Below are 26469 nucleotides of genomic sequence, written 5' to 3'. Positions count from 1 at the left end.
TTGTGAACCAAAGTTTAGAAAATGTTTCTGAGGGTTAGGTCAAATTTAGTACTAAATTTTGAGAAAGATTCGGGCTCGAGCTATTTTTTTTAAATTATCGGGCCTGGGTCGGGCCAAAAACTTTTAAAATTTATCGGGCCCGGGCCGGGCTTGGGCCAAGAATTTTGAAAAACTTATCGGGCCGGGCCGGGCTCGGGCCGAAAATCTCCAAAACTTTCCAAAAATCTCCAAAAATTCGGCCCGTGCAGGTCTTTCTATTAAGTTCTGCAAAAGTAGGGTCAATCTGATGACTTCTTCCTGGTGTTATATTTGTAATATTCAGCAGTGTATATTCGTGAGAATATAACAAGAAATACTTTGTATAATTAATGAAATATTTTTTTTTAAATCGTTAGAATAGGGTTAATTCATTTATGTTGTTTCACAGACGTACTATGTCAATATACATATAAATTCTTGGTCTTCTCTCTGGTAAATATCTTGGGTGCTCACAAGACAATTTCAATTTATTTAGTTTACAGGGACGACAACATTAGACGCATTTCTTTGTTTGAAATTTTGAACCAAATAATAACACGAATTCCCTGCTTTTAATCGACATTTAATTTCTTCCTAAATATGATTTTCGTGTTTATATTGCATACAATGATAAAGAAATACAAAACTGAGTCCGGTTTTTACGAGGAAAAGAAATATAGTTTATCGAATCAAAGTATCTGTTCTTATCATTAAAAAAGTATTTTTGCGTCTTTCTAATAATTGAAAAACACTGTGATTACGTGTGCGGTGATTATCTGTGTGCGTGAGTGTATTGCTAATATTTAGATCTTTGTGGCGAATGATTTTAATTCAGTCTGGTATTGTTAGTTAAAGGAAGTTAAATATTTTCAATATGGGGAAGTACTGTATTTTTTAGTAAAAATTAAAAAAAAACTCTCTTACATAAACTCATTTACCTCTTACATAAACTCATTTACCAGGAAGTTAATCATCATGACATGAATTTCACTGAATTTCCTGATTATCTTACTAAAACACAAAGAGAGGCCAAATTTAAAGAACATATGTGGGTGACATACAATAATGATGGATTTGGTTGTTCTACATGCACAAGTGCGAAGAGAACTTTGGGGGCATTCAAATCTGAAAATTTCAGCATGGGCGGACTTAGGGGCTGTCTGTTTTGCAGGAGGCGGATCTTCCGCGGTTCTGAAATACCCCTCAGACGACTGGGGTCCGGGAGTTGCCCCGCGAGAAATTGTTTAAAAATTGTTCATATATAAAAAAAAAACTCATTTTTTTGAACGTTTTCGTGCATAATTCTCTGTAATACAACATAAGGGGATATTTTTTGTATTTTTCTCAGAAAGATAAGGACAAAGCCTCTCCATGCTCTCTTTCCTCGTGACTACAGAGAAACTTTCCCATGGTTTTGAGTCATTATGTAAATAGAAACGCAATCTTCTAAGCAATATACTGTCACTGTATTTCAACGTTTAGATAGGCGGTATTTTCGAGTCAAAATTGTGATAAAACATACCGCCTGTGCTTTTCTTCCACTTCGAACACTGATGTTTACTATTGGATTATATTGTATAATGACTTTGATGGGTTTAGAAGTAAATGCAGAGAAAACTAAATACATGGAAGTGCGTCGGGACCGTAATACAGCAAATTATGGATGTGTTAAAATATTAAATAATACTTTTGATAAAGTGGATACTTTCAAATATCTAGGATCAATATTAACAGAGGAAAATCATATTCACGGAGAAATTAAATGTCGACTAAAAGCAGGGAATTCGTGTTACTATTCGGTTCAAAATATCTAGTCGTCGCGAATTCTGTCGAGGAATTTGAACCTTAAAATATACAAAACGATAATCATGCCTGTTGGTTGCGAAACATGGTCACTTACTCTGAGGGAAGAACATAGACTGAAAGTATTTGAGAACAAGATCCTTAGACGAATATTCGGACCCAAGAGGAACCGGAATGGGGAATTCCGGAAACTTCATAACGAGGAACTACATAGTTTATACGGTTTACCCAACATTGTTAGGGTCGTCAAGTCTAGGAGGCTTAGGTGGGCGGGTCATGTAGCTAGAATGGAAGAAAGTAGAAACGCTTTCAAAGTCTTGACTGGAAGACCAATCGGAAAACGACCATTAGGAAGACCTAGGCGCAGATGGGAGGACAATATTAAGATGGATCTCGCAGAGATTGGAATACAAAGTAGAAACTGGATGCAGTTAGCTAAGGATAGAAGTCAGTGGAGAGCTTTTGTGAACGCGGCATTGAACCTCCGGGTTCCATAGGCCATAGAGTTAGTTAGTTTTAGTCAATCAGTTCTAAATTTACAGAGATAGCGACGTTCACATATTTTATTGTTGAAGATGTTGTTTTCTTTCTATTAGTATTGTTTTAGTTCTTTGCATCATTGATTAGAGGTTTGCGTTTGTTTTCAGCACCAAGACTATATGAGGTGGCACCTACTATTTAAAGAAGGATCCAAACCACTAACTCCATTGGTAACCGAGGAAAGTATTCCCACCGGGAAACGAGCTTGCGGCAGCACATGCACTGAAAACATACATATTAGGAAAAAGAAAAAATAAAATAAAATAAATAAATAAATCATTATTTATTGCACACAATTTCTCCGTGGGGGATTTTGATACACTGGGGGTTAAAATAGTTCTGGAAGAGTACTGGAAATTCTTGTTGAGAATGATCGGACACTTGCTCCTGGGAGGAATTTCGCAGCTTTACAGGGTGGGGAATTTTGCCCCCTCCCACCCCCTAACATCATGACTAAATGAGGTGAAGTTTTCTATTTTTTACATCACACCGTTATGCCTTGTAAAATTGATTGATTGATTTGGGGTTCATTGTCCCTTTCAGAATCGGAATGTGACTTGAGTTTAACGTCCCACGATTATGACCTTTTTGAGGCTAAGGGTGGCATTGATTAAGGAAACTGAATGAGGATGGAACAGTTGGTGGAATAACAGTGTAGGAGGAAACGAGAGTACGCTGAGATAACCCACAGAGGCAATGTTGTCCACTAAAAACACATAGCCAGGGATCGAACCAGTGACTGCTTTCACCAGAAGAGCTTGTTCTGCAAGTACTCTACTATTAGTTAGGTCCTGGGTTCGATTCCCGGTGGGGGCACACGGTCGAAAAAGTATAAAAGCTTTTTCATGGCAGCCACTCTGAATGAGGTTTTCCTGGGTTTTTCTCATTCACACCAGGCAAATGCCGGGATGGTACCTAACTTATAGGTCCCAGGCCGCTTTCTTTCTTCCCTCTCCCCGGATACTGTGCTCGCCGAGGGACGTCATCCCTCAGACGTGAAGGGCTAAAAATGGCCTTAGATGCCGAATGCCCAGAAATCTAAATCCTAAACCTACTATTAGTTATTCGTCCATAGTTGGTTAAGTGGATTAAATTTTGGCCTTCGTTTCAGCAACGAGTTTATACGAGACGTGAATCATAGTTACACTAAATAAACATTCTTCGTGGAAATGAGAACATTATGAAATCAGACGTAATACATATTCTCATTTCTCACCTGAATTCAAAACCAAAAATAATGTACCCAAGTTTTTAGTACTAACTTCTCTGCAGATAAATAAATCACAGAGATTTCTTTTTCCAATAAAAGTCTATTCCGATAGGCAAAATTTAATTTGAAAATTCATTATTCTAGTATTCTCTCTCTCTCTCTCTCTCTCTCTCTCTCTCTCTCTCTCCTTCCTTTGCTTAAATTTTCGATTGAAGTTGGAAGACAAAAGAACGGAGGAAAATAAAACCCTTAGGAATAAATGTCAGTTAATTAAGTTTTTAATTTTTTTTTTAATTTTTAAAATCTGCCGAAGTATAATTAATCTGCTGGGATTTCATTGTTTGCGTTCACTTATTGGGAGATAAAATTCCATTTTGGTCTCTTCCTCTCTCTATATATATATTTGAATTTCCCATAAACAGGAAATTTTATAAGCAGGTATTAAAGGCTTCTTTTTAGTATTACACAAGATATCATTTTTACTTTCGAGCAATGGTAGGAGAGAGGAATGTATAATGATCATAATAAATTGTAGTACATAATTAAGATCTAATAATAATAATCTATCTATTAAAATGCTACAAAAGCTATAAAAAAAAACGCCTGAACTCCAACTTCTAACTGTGGATTTCAAACCTTTGACTTAAGGTTATTTGTGATTCCACGTTTAACAATGACAATATTTTAAAATATGTGTACTTTAAATAAATTATTATTTAAATACATCCTTTTTTAATATAAAGTTTATGTTCTAAAGCTGTTGTTCAAAGCCATTGTATTTTAATAAGTCTTCTCCAAAATCAATGCAAATGAATTGTGCTGCCATCTTTGGAGTTCTTTTAAACTATATATTTGTGGACGTTTACCAGGTATATGTTTGTGGTCAATCCTTTCAACAATGAGATCTCGGAAACTACAGGTTTCGATTTAGATTTTTTCAAGCTCTTTCAAAATTTACCATTGCAATCCCACAAGGAAAAAAAAAAAATCGAAATTTGACCTTTGACCCTATATCTCTTCAATATGTAGTGCAAGTGACATGCTTCTATGGCGAAACAAAACTTATATCCTTCGTCTAAAGTTACACGAACTTGTACGGCTTTACCTCATACCACTTTTGTACAGTGAAGAAATGAAATTGACACACGAATTAATCAACCCTCTGTATATATACAGTAGAAACTCGATTAACCGTCACTCTCTGTTATCCGTCACTGCTCCGGACAGTACTCAAATACGCAACATTGCCACACAAAAAAAGCTCGGCGTTCGAAGAAGCAGAAGAAGATGACAGATTATTTTTAAATGTGTGGTTATTTCACTACCAGTTCAGTGTTACTCTTGTATGTAAGTACAGTACAGTAATTTAAATACAGTATAAACATGTATTATTCACTTGTATAAGGTTATTTATTTCTTCCGGAAACTTTTAAATCTACTTACTGTAGAGGTTTATAACGATATTTCTGTTATCCGTCTATTCGCTTAACCGTCATGGTCCCAGTCCCGAGGGTGACGGTTAATCGAGTTTCTACTGTATATATATAAGCTATTGTAAAATAAAGAAACAATAATCAAGTTATCTGTTTAAGAAAATAAAAACAGGTAAGTAGGCACCACACCACACCACACCACAGTTATAAACCAGTTTAGAATGCTCCATGAGCATTGCCAGAACTAACTTAAGAAAGAATGGAGATATGGAGCGGGAATTATAACTGTCATTGTTCCTAGATGTAAAAGTAAATTTTTTTATCCACACCTGATTCTCTTTGTCGCAAAAATTAGCAAACTCTCATCTCTCTCATCAATACCAAAATGTTCACCATTATCTGAGGTGTTGATCAACACCAATATGATTTCTGTGTGATCTACGGTTCCCGAGATATGGCTCCTTAAATCTCTGGAAGTCGGCCATTTTTTTTGGCCAATATCTCGGGAACGGTAAAAGTGACGCGAAAAATTTAATCATTTTCTCAGATAATTTTTGATGCTCTATCGAATGCAGGGTTCAAAATAAAATAAAATATCGCAAATAACAGACACACACACACACACACACACACACACACACACACACACACACACACACACACACACACACACACACACACACACACACACACAGAGACATAGAGAATTCAGTAACGAGCTTTTTAAGTTCGTTGAAAAGTTACCCTGTAAAGAAATTAGTAAGAAATTTCATAAGAAAGCCTGGGCTACAGGCCCGTATCCACGGCGGTCTAGGGGGACCTGGACCCCTAAATTCTTGTTGGCCCCCTTAAAATTTTCACGGTAGGTTTGCAAATGGACTATAAAATAGTTGGATCGGCCTCCCTAACTTCTACCGCACCCCCTACATTTTTTAGCCGGCTACCGGCCTGCTGAGCTAAGCTCTACGCTGCAATAAGAAAGCTTCCATGTGTAATTAGACATAGCATTTGGCTACGTGACAATCTCGTCCATTAAATGAAATAAAATCGTTCAGTTTGACGTCCCACAATTACGACCTTTAGGCTAAGGGAGACGACTATGCTCTTTAGGCTAAGGGAGACGACTATGTCCTTTAAGCTAAGTGAGACGACTATGCCCTTTAGGCTAAGGGAGACGACTATGCCCTTTAGGCTAAGGGAGACGACTATGTTCTTTAAGCTAACAAGGGAACCTTCCGCAAATGATAGTTGCAGTGAAAGATGTGGCCTATGCCAATCGAAAGAGCTGTAACAGAGATGTTCATTCCCAAAAAATTAGCTGCCCATAGAAATAGGTTCAAGAAATATAAGGGGTGGAAGTTCGGGAAACAGTAAGGTTGGACAAGGGAGGAAAAGTGCAAATTCCGCAAAAAAGGGGAGACGGCAAAATACAATGCTGACAAGTGATGTATAGAAAGAGAATTGCCACAATAGGGAACAAATGAAGGCTACCAGTGGGGTTAACAGTGTTGCCAACTGCAATGAAAAGTACATGTTTTGCAAAGAGCACTATATGAAGTGAGTGAAATATTCAGTGTCAACCTGTCATGTAGAACATAAGATCTGGAGTGTATAATCAGTGGTACAATCTAACAAAAGAAAATATAAAAAACAGAAGTACGAAAAATACGGAAAAGACAGAGTTTTCCATAATGCGCCACATTTGATCACGAGCTGTGCATATTAGAATGAACAAAACAAGAAGCACCGACTATGCAGGAAACCGACGTATTTAGAGTCGAAAAGAAAAACGAGTTCTAAAGTTGGCAACACTGGCCATGAACATCTAGTATAGTTAGGCTACTCGCTTCACAAAAGGAAAATTCCGGCAACAGGCATCACTCGGAATGCATCAATGTTAGAGTGATTGAGGCAATGTCAAGTCGGGGAACATGATATGGTTGGGTTGAGCCAACAACCGATAATAGAAGTAGTGAACATTATGTGATGGTTGGGTCGCCACCAAAGATTCCGACACCTCTAGAGTACTGTTTCGAGACATTCACAGGCGATCATTGTACCATGTGTGACGGATTGGCAGTATTCCGCTGTGCTTACTGCAAATGTATCTTCTGTTTGGACGATTGTCTCATCGAACAATTGCACGTACAATGTTGACGAGCATGTACAAATGATGCGAAGGCTAATGCCTGTTGCCGGAATTTTCTTTTTATGAAGTGAGTGGCCTAACTATATTAGAATTGTCTGGATTTTCATGGCCAGTGCTACCAACTTTGGAACTCGTTTTTCTTTTCGACTCTAGGTACGTCGGTTTCCTGCATAGTTGGTGCTTTCTTTGTTTTGTTCATTCTAATATGCACAGCTCGTGATCAAATGTGGCGCATTATGGCCAACTCCGTCTTTTCCGTATTTTTCGTACTTCTGTTTTTTTCTATTCTCTTTTTTAGATGGTACCACTGATTATACACGTCATATCTTATGTTCTACATGACAGATTGACACTGAATATTGCGCTCACTTCATATAGTGCTCTTTGCAAAACATGTACTTTTCATTGCAGTTGGCAACACTGTTAACCCCAATGGTGGCCTTCATTTGCTCCCTATTGTGGCAATTCTCTTTCTATACATCACTTGTCAACATTGTATTTTGCCGTCCCCCCTTTTTTTAATTTTTGCGGAATTTGCACTCCCCCCCCCCTTGTCCAACCTTGCTGTTTCCCGAACTTCCAACCCTTATATTTCTTGAACCTATTGGTATGGGCAGCTAATATTTTGGGAGTGAACATCTCTGTTAAAGCTCTTTCAATTGGCATAGGTCACATCTTTCACTGCAACTATCATTTTCGGAAGGTTCCCTTGTAAGTGAGATGACTATGCCCTTTAAGCTAAGGGTGACGACTATGCCCTTTAGGCTAAGGGAGACGACTATGCTCTTTAAGCTAAGGGAGAAGACAATGCCCTTTAAGCTAAGGGAGACGACTATGCCTTTTAAGCTAAGGGAGACGACTATGCCCTTTAAACTAAGGAAGACGACTATGCCCCTTAAGCTAAGGGAGAAGACTATGCCCTTTAGGCTAAGGGAGACGACTATGCTCTTTAAACTAAGGAAGACGACTATGCCCTTTAGGCTAAGGGAGACGACTATGTGCTTTAGGCTAAGGGAGACGACTATGTCCTTTAAGCTAAGGGAGACGCATGATTAAGGCAAGTGAATGATGATGGTAGAAATGGTGGAATGAGAAACTGGAAGGAAACGAAAGTATCCGTACAAAATCCAAGGATACAATGTTCTCCACACAAACGTACTTGAGCGAGGATCGAACCAGAGTCCCCACGCACTAAGTTAAGCACTCAACCACTGAGCTATTATGTCTTCCCTCGTCTTTTTTTTTTTTTTTTTTGTGGAACCTTCGTCTCGTCTAGATTTTCGAAAAACTTGTCTTGTTTTGTAAATTTATGTTGTGTTAATTATTTCTCCTAATTTAACCTAGAAGTTATTAGAATTCTTTCTCGGGTCACAAAGGTTGTGATATAAGTACGTTTAAACCATATTTTTACTGTATAACATTTCTTGAAACGCTCTTCATTCCAGGGGCGGATCCAGAACCGACTTCTAAGGGGGGCGGTGGATTGTCATACTGCTACTTTTAAGGGCTCCAAACTTCGGGATGGGTTTTATTTATATATATATAAAATAAGAAAGTTTCCTTTTCTTGGGGGAGGCAATCGCCCCGATCGCCCCCCCTGGTTCCCCCCATGCTTCATTCTGTTCTTACAAACACTTTATCAACTTTTAATATGAATTATGTAACATTAAAACACACTAAGAAAAATCCGTTATCCGGACAGCGGTATATTGTATATACAAATATAGGGAATCCTATATGTTTACTATGGAAATCAATACCGAACGTACGTTATCCATATGATACATATTTTTCCCACTTATATGTTACATCATGCCGTTGTAGGATGTATGACATCTAGCATTCTTCCGTATATTACATATGTATACGTATGTGACATACGTCAGTTATATGTTACATACGTCCATCTGTATACGAGATCCTGGCCGCTTACATACAGTTCTTTCGTTCGCACGGAAAGTACGTTTATTCGAAACACTTATACAGAAAGTACGTATAAAATATGTACTTTTTCAGTTATAATTTTGCTGTACATTAAGTTGAAAACTACAGGATTTACACATGTAACCTACGTTTCTACGTATGCCACATTACGATTGTTTTCTCAGTGCGCTGTTTGAGAATCGCACGAGACTCGAGAAATTTCTGGTATCGAATTTAAAAAAAGGTACTTCTCGTCTCGCTATCGAAATGAGAATCGAGACGGGACAATACATTTCTAATTTTGAGCAAAACTAATTTTTTATTAAATTTCCACAAGGCAGGATCGATAAGAGAACATTTTTGGTTATATATAGAATTCGTATCGTGTGCAACAGGCATTAGTTTCTAGTATTATAACTTAGTTTCTATCCCACAATTTCCGTTCTAGTGAATGAAATAAGCGGGTAGGAAGGAAAATACGTAATTAAACAATAATAGAGGAAATCTTACTATTCGAGTAAGGATTTTAGAAAAAAAAAGCCTTTCTTTAAGAAGATACGATATTCGTAAGGGAAAATTGAGCAGAACGTAGAAATTACTAGTGGATAACCGGAAGAAAAAGTACCTAAACTGCCTAGATGTACGATTAATATCCGTGTCTGGCGTAATCGAATGAGAAAACAAGCAGGAAGCTTCGGAAATAGAGTCTTAAGACCTTACCGGTGAGTACTGTTAGAGCCTATATACTGGGGAGTTGCTCTGAATGTGCTGGAAGATTTCTGATTTCATTTCTTCTCTCTCTTTTTTTTTTTTCAAACACATAAACGATGAAATGAAAGCAAAACGGGGTCACGTAAAAGAGAATTTCTTGGAAGAGAGACTAATTTGGACTAAGCCAAGCGGAGAAGATCGTAAAAGGGTTTGTACTACAGAGAAACCTCCCCGAAAAAAAAAAAATGAAATTGCAATAATTAAGAGAAAATTGGTAAGGAAATGCGTACGTTACGTTGGTTAGTTTTTCACCAAAATGAAATGTTTGTGGTCGACAACATTCGTCAATCTACCCATCTCTCCGTTCCCGCGATTTTCATTCTCGTAAACGACCTGAAATCTTAAGAAGCTCCATCACAGCGAAATTAAAATACCGCTAATTTTACAATAATTATGTGATATCTTCAAATAGATAAAAGATAATCGAAAAGTGGGAGAAGAGATCGCTAGACAATGTTATTTTACGTGAGATACCGTTATCACGACTCACTTACCTGCTTTCGATTTTCAGCCATTTACATTATTGACATTTATTTTCGCGTTTCTAAATGGTTGCAGACGGAAAGTTACTAGGTGACTTGTGACAGCGGTACCTGATGCAAAATAATATTCTCTAATGCGCTCTTGTTCCACTTTTCGATTATCTTTTATCTATTTGAAGATATCAGATAATTATTGTAAAATTAGTTTTATTTTAATTTCACAGGGATGAGGCCTCTTAACAATCGAATTCTTTGATAGACGTGATGCACCTAGTTAATCCCAAGATATGAACAATCAAAAATCGATTCCTCATGTATATTCCTATGGCAGTAAGAATGGATCCTTGCTAGTTGCTAGTAGACAATCTACATGCTAAGATCACAAGCGGGTGATTTCTACGACCTGGATATACAAAAACTTGCCGAGCATTATGATAAATGTCTAAACACACATGATAACTATGTAGGAAACGAGTTTAATGTGTACAGATGAAATAGCCAAAAATGTATGGCACTATCTTTACTAACTTTATTCCCATTGACAATCGGACCTTACTTAAAAAATAACCCTCGTACAATCTACAATCCATCTGTTGCTATTTTTCTGAACTCCAGGATTATGCATTCATGCTAAGGGAGACGGTGGTTGAAGGCAATACATGAAATGGTGGAATGAAGAAAGCAGGAGGAAACGAATAACCCCCGAGAAAACCTACGCAGATGGTGTTTGTGCACCACAAAACGCGCTTAACGTGAACTGAGATTAAACCATTGATACCATGTACCAGAGATGATCGTTCTAGCACTGAACCGCCGCGGACTCTAAAGTCATTAATTATGTGACGTGTTCAACATATTTTTTTATTCTTTCAAAAATATAACAAAATTATTCAGATCTCCGAATAGACGATAACATAAAATGGAGCTAACAGATGTATTTATTATCGTATTTAGAATTATCAAATTTTAGGTGGTTTGGAACTTTAAATTTAATATGCAAGTTAAGCTCAGGAGCGCGCATACATACACACAGGCATTTTTAACGTCTCAAAATTATATATTCAGTATAAGTGAGACGATGATGATGATGATAATAATGGCACGAATGAAATGGGAGGAAACGATATAACCTCGAGAAAACTATCACCAGCTGGGATTGAACCAGAGACCCCACGCACGAGAAGTGAAGTGAAATGAAAGGCTATCTTTTAAGTTTTACGTCCCACAATTATGCTGGCTAGGCTAAAGGAGACGGTGATGATGAGAAGTGAATGAAATGATGGAATGAAGAAAGTGGAAGGAAAAGGGGGAACCCCGAGAAAACCCACGCACATGGTGTTTATCCACCACAAAGTCTACTTGGCGCGTGCTGGGATCGAACCAAAGATCCCAAGCACCAAAGGTGAACGCTCTTCCACTGAGCCAAATTTTAAATTTAATATCCTAAGTTAAACTTAGGAGCATAAACAGAAATACGACGCTCATACCTACACATAGAAATTTTTAACGTCCCATGATTATGCATTAAGTATAAGGGAGACGATGATGAGGAGAATGAATGAAATTGTGGAACGAAGAAAGTGGCAGAACCTCGAGAAAAAAAAAACCCTACGTACCTGACATTTGTGCACCACAAAGCCCACTTGGCGCAAGCTGGGATCGAACCAGATACTTCATACACAAGAATTAAATGCTCTGAGTCGAGTACCTTCGTGGCTAAGCGGTTAGCGTATGCGCTTTTTACGCGGGAGACTCGGGTTCGATACCCGACGGGAGCTCATGTGGTTCGAATTCCACGTTAATCTGTAGTTCCCGTCTCATATAGCCTCGTAGCTGAAAGGGACGTTAAACTCGAAATCAGCTCAACTCAACTTTATCACTGAGGAATCTTGTCTTCCCCCTTAGTACCCGCATTTAGCTAGCTCGGTAAGTGAGCTAAAACTTGTATTACAGTCAGACTATAAGGGGTGTTGTTTTTTGAAGATACATCCATCATTTCCCTCGTTCCTCTCTCTAGATACGACCTTTGTACGTGTTCGATATAAATTTGAGGGATCGTTTCAAGCACGTCTTGGCAATCCCTTTCCGTTTGCATTTAACCACAAACGTCCTTGATTTCCATGAAGCATGATATATAGCTCTTCCACTGACATCTTGTGACCTCAGAAGTGTATTTTGTCACTGTTTGCCCATTTACGCTTCTTCTCTTTCTTCTCAAACTTCTTATTTTGAAATTCCGCTTATTCATTCTATGTTCTGAGTCTTATCTTTCGGTCACACCTTTCAGTGTCACAAATACCTATACTTTTTTTCTTTCTATTTTTAGTTTCTTTTTGAAGAAATCTGGGAGAGGAAGGAAAAAAGGTGCTGGTTGGTTTCTGTTATCCGATTGGATGTCACCGAACGTGTCCGTGGCTGGTTGAGTCCTCATGATACAATGGGATAGGTCGGTTGCCGTAGAAACCGAGTCAATAGAAGCGAGAGAGAGATGGCGACACTTACTCCGTGTTATTCTCTCTCTCTCTCTCTCTCTCTCTCTGTTTTTCACTGCATGATCTAAGTATGCGATATTCAACGGGAGAGCCGTCGCATGCTAATGTTACGCGAAAATAAACGGGTCTCTCCTTGTTTTAGATTATGGGTCACCCCTTTTATTCACCTGACTTGCTTCCAAAACAAGTATTAACTACCTTTAAACTTACTTACTGATTCGAACCCAACCCCAACATGACCTTAGGTATTGCCAAGGCTGCTCTCAGAGTGGGACAAGAGGGGTAAATCGCTAATCTATCAGGGGCGTCATTTGGGGAGGGCAAGGGGCAGTTGACCCCCCCATGAGTTTGAAAAATACATATATTTTAATCAACTTATATTAGCATACTATGGGCTCCTTCGTAGCTAAGCAGTTAGCATACGTGCCTTTGGCGTGGAAGGGCCGGGTTCGATTCTTGGCGAAAGTTCATTTGGTTCGTATTCCACGGTAACCTGTAGATCAACGTCTCATATAGTCTTGCTTCTAAAAGGGATCTTAAACTGATGATCAACTCAACTCAACTAATATACTCATAATAAACATGTTGGTAGATAACCTTGTCCCCTCCGAAGCACAATGACGCCACTGGCCCCTAGATTTTGAAAGGGGTTCAGTTTTTCAAAATACATGTCAAAACGTACTTAATTTGCTGACTAAATTAATTTGCTGTAGTACAGAGATCTTTTGCACTGATGTATTATCATATTTAATATATAGAATATTAACCTCTTGCGTACCACTAACCACTGGCGTCTCTGGCATGTAAAATTGGGGGGGGGGGGGTACGAAGAAAGTGATTAAAATGGTGCTATCTAGCCCAACCTATTTATTATCTTCGATTCCATTTGTTACCTTTCTGCTTACCTTCACGGATCCCCTAAGGTATATCAAGAACTCTGATATAATCGTTCCACAGCCTGAATAATATATTCCAAATAAATATAATTATTTATTTATTTATTATTCTGTCGTTAGTAAATAAGTTAAATTAGAATGAAATATTGAATATTTTGTACTTCAAAATATTGGGGGGACGCGACCCCCCGCCAGAGACGCCTATGCCACTAACATCCATGTGGATGTCATGAAAACGTATCCTTTAGGGGTCGTATTAATCCTGGGGATGATGTAATTTTTTAGTAGATGCAACCACGAGTTAGTTCTACTATTTCTCCTTAGATGACAGCACCTTACTGACAGAAAAGACGAAAATAATGTGTTGTTTCCAAGGATGCTATAAAATAGAGGATCTGCCTATACAACAAAGTCGTAAAGCCATACGTCACAGTTTCGTCACCCCAACTCTGCCCGCTCCACACAATAAGATCTGAATGTTTTGAGCCAACATTCATGGCGAGAACAAGAGTTAGCCAATCAGATTCGGTTGTTGTGCCGATTCTCGGTTGTCTTTTGGCTTCATTGACGTAATAAGATGAAGATACATATGGGCAGATCCTCTACTTTGTAACATCCTTGGTTGTTTCAGTAGATAGCAGACCTAAGGGAGCAACACACATGTGTTTGTTTTGACGATAAACAATGAGCAACTTCGAGATGGGAAAAGGAAAACATTTGTCTTTGATCTCCAGTCAGTGTTGCCAACCTGAAGTATCATAAAATCCCTACAGATCACCAGAATTTCCCTTTTTCAGTCTAAATGTTCCACAATGCAATGGAGTGGAGTGGATTTTGAGTTTAACGTCTCTTTCAGCAGCGACGCTATATAAGACGGGACCTACTGGTTAACATGGAATCCGAAACACATGAGCTCCTGCCGGGAATCGAACCCGGCTTTCCCACGCCAAAGGCGCGGACACTAACCGCTTAGCCACGGATGAGCTCTAATCCACAATGCAAATAATCGTTTTTATCAGTAATGTGAATGCTCTCGTCACACACGTACAATAACTATGCCCTATATAACGGTCTAGACAATCTTTTAACGGTAAATGAAACCGGTATTACAGCACGCACATAGGAAAATGACACTTGGGACGCAAGGGGTTAATATTCCGGGCACTAGCAGTCAAAAGTGTCTTGGTGAATCATTATTTCTTTGTCTTAGGGGAAAAATTACACGCCTATTGGTTTATTTTTATAGTTAAGTAAGTATATTTCAGTTTTGTCAATTTTTTTAGCAAAGCGTGAAAGGCTAAATTTTCTTGGCGCTAGAAAGCCTTTTGTTCGTCGCCAATAATAGCTACTCTAATTTTTAATCTTGATTCTGCTTTAATATGTTGTTTCTTTATGTTTTACGAATGTATATGTAAAAAAATTAGAAGATCGTATCTGTTGTTACGTATCCTCTAACGTTTATGCGTACAGAGCTTACAATAAATAATGTCCAGAATAAATTAATTATCATTGTTCAAAGTGTTATTTGCTGACAATTTATTTATTTATTTCAGGGGACCATTCAGTGTAGTCAGAAGATGTGTTCATAGACAGACGGCTCAACAGTTCGCAGTAAAAATTGTAGATGTAGCCAAATTTACTTCCAGTCCTGGCTTGAGCACATCAGGTAAGTTACTACGTACAGATCAGTCTTTTTTCATACATATCATCAGGGGCGTACTCACACGGGGGTCAGGAAACCCCAGGAAACTTCCTAATTTAATATACATTTATACGCTTTCTTAACCCTTTAAGTGCCACAGTGTATAAGTAAAAACTATACACTTAGGCAGGGCCGTACTGCAATCCAGGGGCCCACCGGGAAAATACTTTCTAGGGGGCCCCACTCACATGTACGTACTACCTCTCACCCGACATTAAAAGAGAGACCGGGAGTATCACTCCGATCGAGTATTCATTTTTTGATACAGGACTGCGTGACCAAGGGGTCCCTCAAAATTTTAAAAATTAATGAAAACATTTTCACCATAAAAGTTAAAAAAACATTACATAAGTCACTTGTATATAATTCATGGACCCTTTTGAACATGTTGAGAGAGGGCTCATCATAGACGTTTTGCTGGTGCCTCCTTGTATTTTCCCGCTCCAGGGCCCCCAATGGTCATAATCCGGTTCTGTATATTTTCTGTACGGGAAACAAGGTGCTGTAAAATGTAAATTATTATTTAGTTTCAAGTTATGGCATCATTTCACATTTCAATATAGCTGAATATTTCAATATTAGCAAAATTATAAAGCAGAGTGGGAAATCAGGAATCTTTCAAGGGTTGAATTACAAAAAATGTGAAAGATTGTTTTCGCAACATCATGAGCTGGCAACACTGTCTGGCATTAGTTGAGTGTATTGCCAGTAATCGTCCTCCGTTCCGTTACTCCCATATGCAAGGAGTGTGTAACGTGTGCCTTTTTGTCACCGCCCGCTGGAGTCACCCGCTCTCCTCTCGCTATAGAGGGAGAGCGGGTGACTCCAGCGGGCTGTGCTTTTTGTATATACCTATACTGCTACTTACGACACAAGGCGGAGAGCCCACTAATAAATTCACCGTCCAGGGCCGACCGGGAAATTTTCCGGTTTCCCGCCTGGCCAATACGGCCCTGTCCTTGGGGCCAAAACATAATTTTGGTTTTTCTCATTTTATTTGGACCGATTCTGCATACTGCATGTGTATAATCTTCGAAAACAAAAAAGTATGAGGCATCCATAAGTGCTACGCGGCACAAATTTATAAAAAAAATAGTGAGGCATAGAGTTGATGCCTCATGGCGGTTAAAGGGTTAATAAAACTACGTATATTTGTTAACAAAGAAATGGTTGATCTAGCATGAAGACTTGATCTTACATTTTATCTGTAATCTTTCTGTTGTTATAAAAACAATCTAGCTTTATAGTTTGCTTCTGAAAATGTAGGTGGAAGCAGTCGTTCTTTCAGAAAAAATGTTCCGGTGGGGCACTCTTAGTATTCTGAGGAGTCACTGCTGGTACTATTCTAATTATTATTATATTATTATAGAGTATTATTTGGTATCCTCCGGGGGGGACAGTGTTCCCCCAAAAACGTCTGGAAGAAACACTGGGTGGAAGTTCTTTACAAGTACTTATCATCTTTTTGGATGCAGAATAATACCCGTTTAATACTACATAGAAGTACTAGTTTGTAGAATTGGACCTCCCCAAATAAACTTTGGACCTCTCCTCCCCCCCAAAAAAATGTGGGTGAATGTCTGCATATCATTAACCGTTTCACATATAAGTATGCATTTTCTGTTATGTTGGTGGACGAGGCCTTCTCTGACATCAGCCTCTCCGGCTGCCTACCCCCAAGACAGGTTCCGCCTTATGCAGAGTCGTTTTGACATATGATTAGTGTCATACTAAAGGGCTGACTACTGCAGGAAACATATGTTAGTCGAACTCTTTAGTATGTCACTAATCACACGTTAAAACGACTCTGCATAAGGCCCGTTGTATTTTAGACCATGTTTCCATTTTAATTGAATCTGTCATAAAAAAAAAAAAACTTGCAACCCGATCTTTCTATTTACTGTTTATATGTTACAACTTCCTGAAATCAAGAAAGGTATCTCCACCCATGCAGCACTGCACTCTAGTGGACAAATAGTGAACCTCCTAATTAAAAACGTGTATTTTGGCGCACTTCCCCTCCCTGTCCAAAAGAATCTGTCGTTTCGGAAGCAGCGAAACTGGTTTTTCCTTATGTCAGCGGGAAGGTGATAGCAGGTAGCAAGCAAGACGTCCCAGAAAGTTGCACATGGTTCAACTCCTTGCAAGATGTAAAAAAAAAAAAAAAAAAAAAAAAAAAAAAACTTTCAAGACTATGTTCACATGCAGAAATATGGTAGGGTTTCAAGACCTTTTTTTTTTATGACAGCTACAATATTTATGTAGCTTGGCAACATGCTTTACGATAGACTAGTACCAGTCCTAATACAAAAGAAAGAATTATTTTCGGTATACGCAATAACAGGCCTGTAGCCAGCCCAAAAATGTAAGGGGGTTCCGGCTGAAGTTAGGGGGGCTCGATCCAACCATATTATAGTTCATCACCAAATTATAGTTCATTTGCCAACCTAGCGTGAAAATTTTAGGGAGAACAGCCAAAATTTAGGGTGGCCGCCTTCTAAATCCCCCTGGATAGGGCCTGCGCAATAATACTGTCTACCTGAAAATGTCTTTACCCCTTAACTTGCCCCTCCCGGTGGGAGCTCATGTGGTTCGGATTCCACATTAATCAGTAGGTCGACGTCTCATATAGCCTCGCTGCTGAACGGGACGTTAAACCTAAAATCAACTCAACTCCACTTCTCCCCCAAGAAATTAAACCTCTAGTTGTCACTGTACTTATAGTGTTCATTAACAATAAGAAGTTTTACTCTGCTGAGCTAGGATGTTGAATTTTAATAATATTAGAATATTTACTTAATATCTAGTGATGCCTCTTCTAAAATTAAGCTATATGAAATAGGTGGGTAGAGTTAAGTTTATATTATTGTACTGTATATATATATATATATATATATATATATATATATATATATATATATATATATATATATAGACATATCTATGTCTCTATAAAATATAGTTTAATCTATAAAAAATAAAATGTCAGAAAAGGGATTTCAACTCATAACATCTGGAGCTGCTTCTCTTCTTCACTACCTCATAAAATATTATATACATATAGTCTTTTGGAAAAAAATAAAACAAAACAAATGTCTGGAATGCAGGGTGCACTCATCAATGTGGATAAGTTGATTTACGTTTAATGTGTTTATAGTTACACATGTTCATAGAACACACAACACAAAAGTACCTGGAAAAAGTTGAGTTGAGTTGAGTTTGAGTTTGAGTTTAACGTCCCGTTCAGCATCGAGGCTATATGGGACGTGGGCCTACTGATTAACGTGGAATCCGAACCACATGAGCTCCCACCGGGAATCTAACCCGGGTCTCCCACACCATACCTAGAAAAACAATATGGTATACTAACGCCTTCTACTCTCTTATTTATTTATTTATTTATTTATTTATTTACTAGCAGAACACCCGTTCTCCGTACGGGGAGAATAGTTTCATTTTTGACATAAAAGGCTGAATTTCGATTTAAACGACATCGGAAGTGTCACTGTTGGTGTCAGCGAACCTGAAAACTATGGATTCTACACTTAATATCCGTCATATTCGATCATTTTTATGTATCTCCCTCTGCTCCTCTCCTAAGCTGTACCGTCAAAGTGAAGTGATAAAAATTGTCCCTGGCTCGAACCTCATCTATGTAGCAAATTTAATCGTGATCGGTGGCGTGATTCAAGAGTTGTTAATTATTTTTAAATATCTTCACCGTCAAAGTGAAGTGATAAAAACGGCCCAAGGCCCGAACCTCATCTATGTTGAAAATTTGATTAAGATCGGTCAGGTTGTTCAAGAAAAGATGCGAAGCCACAAAATAGCGACTCTCATTTATATATATATATATACAGTGGCGGATGTAAGGGGGGAGCTATAGGGGCTATAGCCCCCACCCCTTGACGGTGAGGTATACACTGGATAAAATGGGTTTCAATTCTGCTTTACACTGGATAAAACGGCAAAATATGGTTTAGCCCCTCCCTTGATCATATCCTGGATCCGCCCCTATATATATATATATATATATATATATATATATATATATATATATATATATATATATATATATATATATCTTGGAGCCTGACTGAACAACTGTGTACGGCTTTATAATATGGCAGGGAAGGTAAATATGCTTGTAAAGGAAGACTATAGTCCAGAAGCTATAACGTCGTTGGCTTCCCGCGAAAAGTTGTAGTGACGTTTATTTGAAGTGGCCAGCCTGGTTTTATTCGTGATTCGCTGAGCGCGGTAAATGGTGGGTGGTGATTGGCATCCTCTTACCACACCCCCAGTGACGAGCAGGTCTAAACTCGGGAAGCCAACGACGTTATACCTTCTGGACTATAATCGCATACCAACCTATACCAGATGATCAGTACAAATTAGCTTTGAATTATAGTTCCATAATATAGAACCGCAATTTTAAAGCTGTTTCCAGTCTAGGCTGCCTTTCATGTTCGGTACCGACATAAATAAATATCTTTTCATTCTGAATTGATGCAACATCTCTCAAGTTTTCTTACATAGAAAAATAAACATTTAGTTATGTATGTAGTCTATCGTTAGACTAACAGCTTCCAGAATCTTGGATAGGTCGATGTGGTACTCAGGCTGGTTTCTCAGGTTCCCAGATGTTATTAAGCGTATATAAACTACAGTTTTTTTGTATCATTTCTTGTCAGCACTACCAACATAATTTCGCATTAGGGAAATCTTGAATTCCGAGTTAACATCTATAAATTCTATTGCCTTACGTTACTAGACGAATCTTGATTAGGAGAAAGTTAAAGTCACCTACTAGCAGGCAGGAAAAGTAGGTAAGTAACTAATTTACAGTTAAAAATGAACCAATGATAAAAAAAAAATAGTGAAGGAAAGATCAACAGGATTTATGAACAGATGGAAATTTATGAAACACCAAGATCATACATTAGGGGACACCATAGTGTAGTGGTTGGAGCGTTGGATTCACGTCTGCGTGGTTCTGGGTTCGATTCCCGGCTGGTGCTTTCCAATTTTCGGACTCCACCTATCGCAGTGAGGCAAACTGAGGAGTCACGTGAAAACAAAACGTGACGGCCCCTAGGCCTGCAAAGCTCGCAACGCGCTGACAGCGTGCTAGCCGCTAGTCTGGCTGTAGTTCATTCGGTCACTAGCAGATGGCGCTGGAGCAGACTTAAACCATGTTGTCACGTTAGAAGAACTTGTAGCTGTCATAAAAAAAAAATCTTGAAACCTTACCATATTTCACCATATTTCACCTTGTAAACATAGTGTTGAAAGGGACACAAAACATTTTTTTCCATCTTGCAAGGAGTTGAATCATCTGCAACTTTCTGAGACGTCGTGCTTGCTACCGGCTATCGCCCTCCCGCTGACATAAAGGAAAAACCAGTTTCGCCGTTGCCGAAACAACGGATTCTTTTGGACAGAGAGGGGGAGTGCGCCAAAATATACGTTTTTAATGAGGAGGTTCACTATTTGTCCACTAGAGTCAAGTGCTGCATGGGTGGAGATATCTTGCTTGCGCTCAGAAAGTTGTAATGTGTAAACAGTAAATAGAAATATCGGGTTTCAAGATTTTTTTTTAAATAACAGTTACAAGTTCTTCTAACGTGACAACCTGCCTTTAGGGTCACAAAATGTGCTGTTACGCCAACTGGTATGTGGCTTTAAGGTCATACATTATGAATTGGTTTGAAGAATTTTCACCTCCAACGCATGTTTATAAATACCCTGTGCTGCTATTTTGAGATCGTTCTGTAAACCTCTATTTAAGCTGTTTCTTATAATGCTGAGTGGTCTTTGGTTTTATGTAGTCCTATAGTGCAATTTTCTGTGTTTATTGCTATCACAAAGTACAATAATATAAAGTATATGTCTTTGTTTTTGTGATTTTTATTTTTTTTTAATATTTTGTATTGTTTTTTTCATTTTTGTCTATTTATGCCTTTTACTTAAGTACATATACCTGTGTCTGAGTTATTTCTGATGCTGCAAGTATATACGTGTAAAAGGTTTTCTCTACGTCTTTCGCGCTTCCCTTTCTATCTATCTAACATAACATACGCCCATACTCCCGTTGCACTTTCTATTTACTTTAGAACTGCCACCTGCCACCCTTAATCCCCCCCCCTTCCCGCCCTCTGTACTCACACTCCTTAACCCATTCAAGCCATTGCCGGAGTCTCCACCTTCCACTTAAGGGAGTTGGGGAATTCCCTCGGCGATAAATCTCTCCGGCTGGCGGCGTTGTGGGGCGAAACTAATCCCGCAGGTATACACATTATGGGATAGAAGCACATAGCTAAAAAAAAAAAAAAAAAAAAAAAAAAAAAAGTTAAAGGGGTACATTCTAGTTGCGTGTGTGTGTATGTCATTATTATATACATGTATATGAACTTATATACATGTTCCATGTAGATATCGCTATTGAAAAGAGCACGTTTTAGAAGGGGTGAACAGGTGTGTTTACCCATTTTCAAAAGCCAGATACTCTGAGTAAAGAAGGATACTGTGTTCCGAGCTGATAGCTTTATATGGTATACAGCCACCAAGAACACATAATAGGGTCAGCGTTCTTGTTGTCATTTTGTGAATTATATACGTCGAAAACTCTCACTTTCTGTAACATAATTCGAACTAAATTTAATTACAATAAAATGGACAGTTAATATTCTAGAAATTCATTTGCGCTTTTATAGTAATGGGTGTGGCCGTAGGAGGAGCTATTGGGTGGGGCATAGGGAGCATTGCCCCCAAACTTTTTGACAAAAAATAGTCACCTATAACATCCTTCAATTCTCATATGTACAGGTATTAACCGTGCCTCCCAGCAGACAAAAGGTCTGCTCCCCAGGAGACAATTCCTAACTCCGCCCATGAGTGTGGGGATCACGAGTTCGTAACTCTCGTTTCCCCGGTTTCCCGAAAAAGTGAGCGCTCATTTGAACGAGCATGAGTTTACATTCAAGATGTGAGTGTGAGATTCAATGATGTTATGCCGGACTATAGTGAACGCGAGAAGTCGTGAAGCTTGATCTAGATCTACCAATTTCAGTATCCAATAGAAAGCGAGGACGTGTCCCAGTCATCAATCCCATCGAGGAAATTTTGCCAGTCTGATCTCTCGCGCTATATAGAGAGCATCTCCTGATGGTGTAGTGTTGTTGGATTGCCGTTAGGTTTCGTTTTATAATTACTATTATTGTCGTTGTTTCAAATACAGGGTGTTTCAATCCAACATCGACAACGTTTGAGAGGCGATTCCTGACACCGAGGTAAGACAAAAAGTATAGACGAACCTGGGTGCACAAATGCTTCCTTTCGGAGTTATAGGCTGTCGAAAACATGAAGAAATGAAATTTAAAGGTCCATAGCTTCAAAACTATGGGACTTACCGAAGTCGGGTGGAGACTTCACTTAGGAACTAATGTGTGCCCTGTCAAAATATTAATGTTTTAGAATCCTGTGGGGCTTCCACAACAATTTTTTATAGAGGGAGTTTGGCTACGGACATATAATTTGAATCACTAACGAACTACCTCTATAAAAATGTTGCGGAAGTACCACAAAATTCTGAAACATGGATGTTTTGACAGGGCACATATTAGTTCCTAAGTGAAGTCTTGACCCGGCTACGGTAAGTCCCACAGTTTTGGAGCTATGGACTTTTAAAGTTCATTTTTTTTTCATGTTTTCGGCAGCCTATAACTCGTAAAGGAAGTATTTGTGCACCCAGGTTCGTTTATACTTTTTGTCTTATCTTGGTGTCAGGAATCGCCTCCCAAACGTTGTCGGTGTTGTTTTGAAACATCCTGTATTTGCTATTATTATTATTATTATTATTATTAATATTATTATTATTATTATTATTATTATTATTATTATTATTATTATTATTATTATTATTATTATTATTATTATTACCTTTTAACTTGAATAATTGTTAATTTCTTGTTATAGCCTTCCAGTGCTGTTTCTTTGTTGCTCGCACTCCATGTGTTGTAAGTTTGGCAACATTGTCGATGCACTTCTGTTATTTCACGTTTTCTCATGTATGTGCTTTCGGAAGGCAGCTCCACGAATCGTACCGAATTCTCCCGATGTATCACACGGGAGGCAAAGCGGTTCTATGATTGAGTGTAGAGCCCGGGCTTTACGAGTCGTTGCGCATACTATAGTAAATTAAACGTGTGCGAGCGTAATGTCCAAATGGTATGAGTGTGAGATTGAAAGAGTTTAACTCATTCGCTGCTACCTTGATTTCAGTATCCCAACTCAGTGTGCCATCTACACTTTTGCAACATTTAACCTTTTGCAACAAACTAGCTACATCTAGCGAAAACCAAGCATACTACAGAAAATGACCAGGTCAACACTGTGTGCCACCAGAGTATATCTGCTAGAGATCTGCACTGGCCGGAGTTTTTAGCCCAGCCCATGAATGATTTAACATTTAGGCCCGAGTCTGGCCTGAGCTCATGTGATAATCAAATGAGCCCGAAATACAGAAACGTAATCATTAACGCAAACTTGTATTTTTATTTACAGCAATTATAAGTTTATTTTTGGAGTTGTGCTTTAAAAGTTCTCCAGAAAGAACGGTCCAATAATGGTTGTATATATAAAAATTTGGTTGTATGTTTAAAAATTTACTGCCCGGGCCAGAAGTGATATATGCTTTGTAGGCCCGAGAGCTCGGACCCAGCTCGTGCAGACCTCTAATACCTGCGTTCTATTTTACAGAGATTGTCTAGAATGAGAACTACCTCTTGACGCCAAATCGCGTCAATGGCACATAGCAATTGGTATGAATGACGTTATATGGCGTCAAGTGGTAGCGAATGTGTTAATGTCGTTATAGTCAATGCTGTAGTCCTAAAATTTTCAGAAGGTATACGCTGTTATGTGAATACCTATAATTCGATAAAACATAGAGAAGGTATTTTTTAAAAATATAAACGCTGTGATAATGCTTTATAGTTCGAAAACATTTATGCTATTTTCTTGAAGATACCCTTTCAGACATGTCACTCCACTGATAAGATTAATGGGCGTTAGAATGTACAAAGAACCAAACCCACTGCGTGAAAATTGCGCACGACGTACGAGAAGGAAATGGTGAAAGCGGAAATGGTAAAATAATTACACTCTTCCGGTTTCAATATTGATCTCCAAGCTCCATGGAGATCCCTGGGGACTATGAGGATAGCGTATGCGTCTTTGGCACGGGAGATCCGGGTTCGATTCCCGGCAGGAGCTCATGTGGTTGGTATTGTACCTTAAGCTGTAGGTCCACTTCTCATATAGCCTCGCTGCTGAACGGGACGCTAAACTGAAATCAAACCAAAGCCAAATCCATAGCTCCGTACAACAAAATCGATAAGTTATATCAAGAAGATTATTTTTTTTTCAAGGGAAGAGCAGATCCTTGGTAAGATGTTTTTCTTTGGCAGTTTTGAATAATGAATTCTCAGTCGTTTTCTTGTTACACATATATTACTATTTTGCGTTTCGCTGTCGATCACAACAGGGTAAATCCTCTTTGATCTCTATGTAAACTTTTGTCAGTTGATGCAACAAATAAGCGAGTTTACTCTACGCTATACAGTTCGAAACTACTTTTATAAGATGCACACTCCCCTCGCTTGAAAGCAACATAGACAGATTTTCTGAAACTTTTCGTACGTCGTTAGCTCCAATATGCCTCTACAGGCAACTATTCGCGGAGATGTTTACGTAGCATCAATTAAATCTTTGAGATCTATGAACAGAGAGAAAACAGATTTTGCTTTTATCTACTGTCAATCTGCATTCCATCGGTTTCTTTTAGGGATGGCCAGAACCGGTTCCTGTTGGAACCGGTTTTTGGGTCTGAACGGATCCGGTTCTAGAAGATCCGGTTCCGGAACCGATTTTTCGGATCTAGGTCTGGAACCGGTATTTCGGATCCAGGCCTGGAACCGGTTCTTCAGATCCAGGTCTAGAACCGGTTCTTCAGATCCAGGTCTAGAACCGGTTCTTCGAATCCAGATGTGGAACCGGTTCTTCGGATCCAGGTCTAGAACCGGTTCTTCGGATCCAGATCTGGAACCGGTTCTCAAGATCCGGTTCTGGAACCGGGTTTTCGGATCCAGGTCTGGAACCGAAACTTTGTGACGATCCCTACGCTAAACCCGAGCTGCTGGAAGGCTATGAACAGTGTGCTAGATGAAATGGTGGAAGCGACAGGCAGGCGCCCAGGCGGCGGCCGCTTGTCTCATTTGGCTAAATAAACTGGGTAACTGGCAAACTCAATGGTTAAACAGGCAAACTGGCCAACTCATTTGGCTAAACACCCACTGGTGGACCAAAATAAAAAAAAATACTGGTGGCCCAAAATTTTTTTCTGGGGACAAGAGAGTCTGGGTGGGGAGGGCACAAGCGCATGGTCCTCTTTGCAGTGTTTTGAAGGTGAAATTTGTGCCTCCTTTACGGGTCTTTGGGGGCTTTCGGATCCAGATCTGGAACCGGTTCCTAAGATCCGGTTCTGGAACCGGGTTTTCAGATCCAGATCTGAAACTGGTTCCTAAGATCTGGTTCAAGAACCGGGTTTTCGGATCCAAGTTTGGAACCGGTTCCTAAGATCCGGTTCTAGAACCGGGTTTTCGGATCCAGGTCCGGAACCAGGTTTTCGGATCCAGGTCCGGAACCGATTCCAGAACCGGTTCTGAAAACCGGATTTCCGAGAACCGGTTCCTCGCGGAACCGGTTCCGCCGGAACCGGAACTTTGTGGCCATCCCTAGTTTCTTTGTTTACAGGAACAACCCTAAGCTCACGCACGTGACCTACGGGGGACAGAGAATGAAAGAAACCTACCTGGTTAGCCTCCTCACCGCTGTTCTGCGCTGTTGCAAAATACAGCCAATATCTTCAACAGCTTTTTAAATGGAAGAAAGTTAATTTTTAATGCACAGTGCCGTGCCGTGGAAAATCAGCGCCCGGGGCGAACATATATTCCAAGTATTTTTTTCCTTTCTTTTGCCCCTTTTCTCC

General features: G+C 39.1%; 1 protein-coding gene across 3 annotated transcripts in view; it reads left to right on the top strand.

Moving 5' to 3' along the window:
- LOC145684462 (peripheral plasma membrane protein CASK-like) overlaps positions 1-26469 on the top strand; it is a 547766-nt gene that overhangs the window by 309181 nt on the left and 212116 nt on the right. For all 3 annotated transcript variants that reach the window (XM_081756883.1, XM_081756882.1, XM_081756885.1), the window contains exon 2: positions 15271-15383. In XM_081756883.1, the coding sequence (XP_081613009.1) occupies positions 15271-15383 (113 nt within the window). The remainder of the gene's footprint in view (positions 1-15270; positions 15384-26469) is intronic.

Source organism: Thermobia domestica, chromosome 4 (genome assembly GCF_964235325.1).
Source record: "Thermobia domestica chromosome 4, izTheDome1.hap1.1, whole genome shotgun sequence".
Classification (NCBI taxonomy): domain Eukaryota; kingdom Metazoa; phylum Arthropoda; class Insecta; order Zygentoma; family Lepismatidae; genus Thermobia; species Thermobia domestica.
Note: the sequence above shows the minus strand (reverse complement) of the source record. Positions and strands in the feature narration are given on the sequence as shown.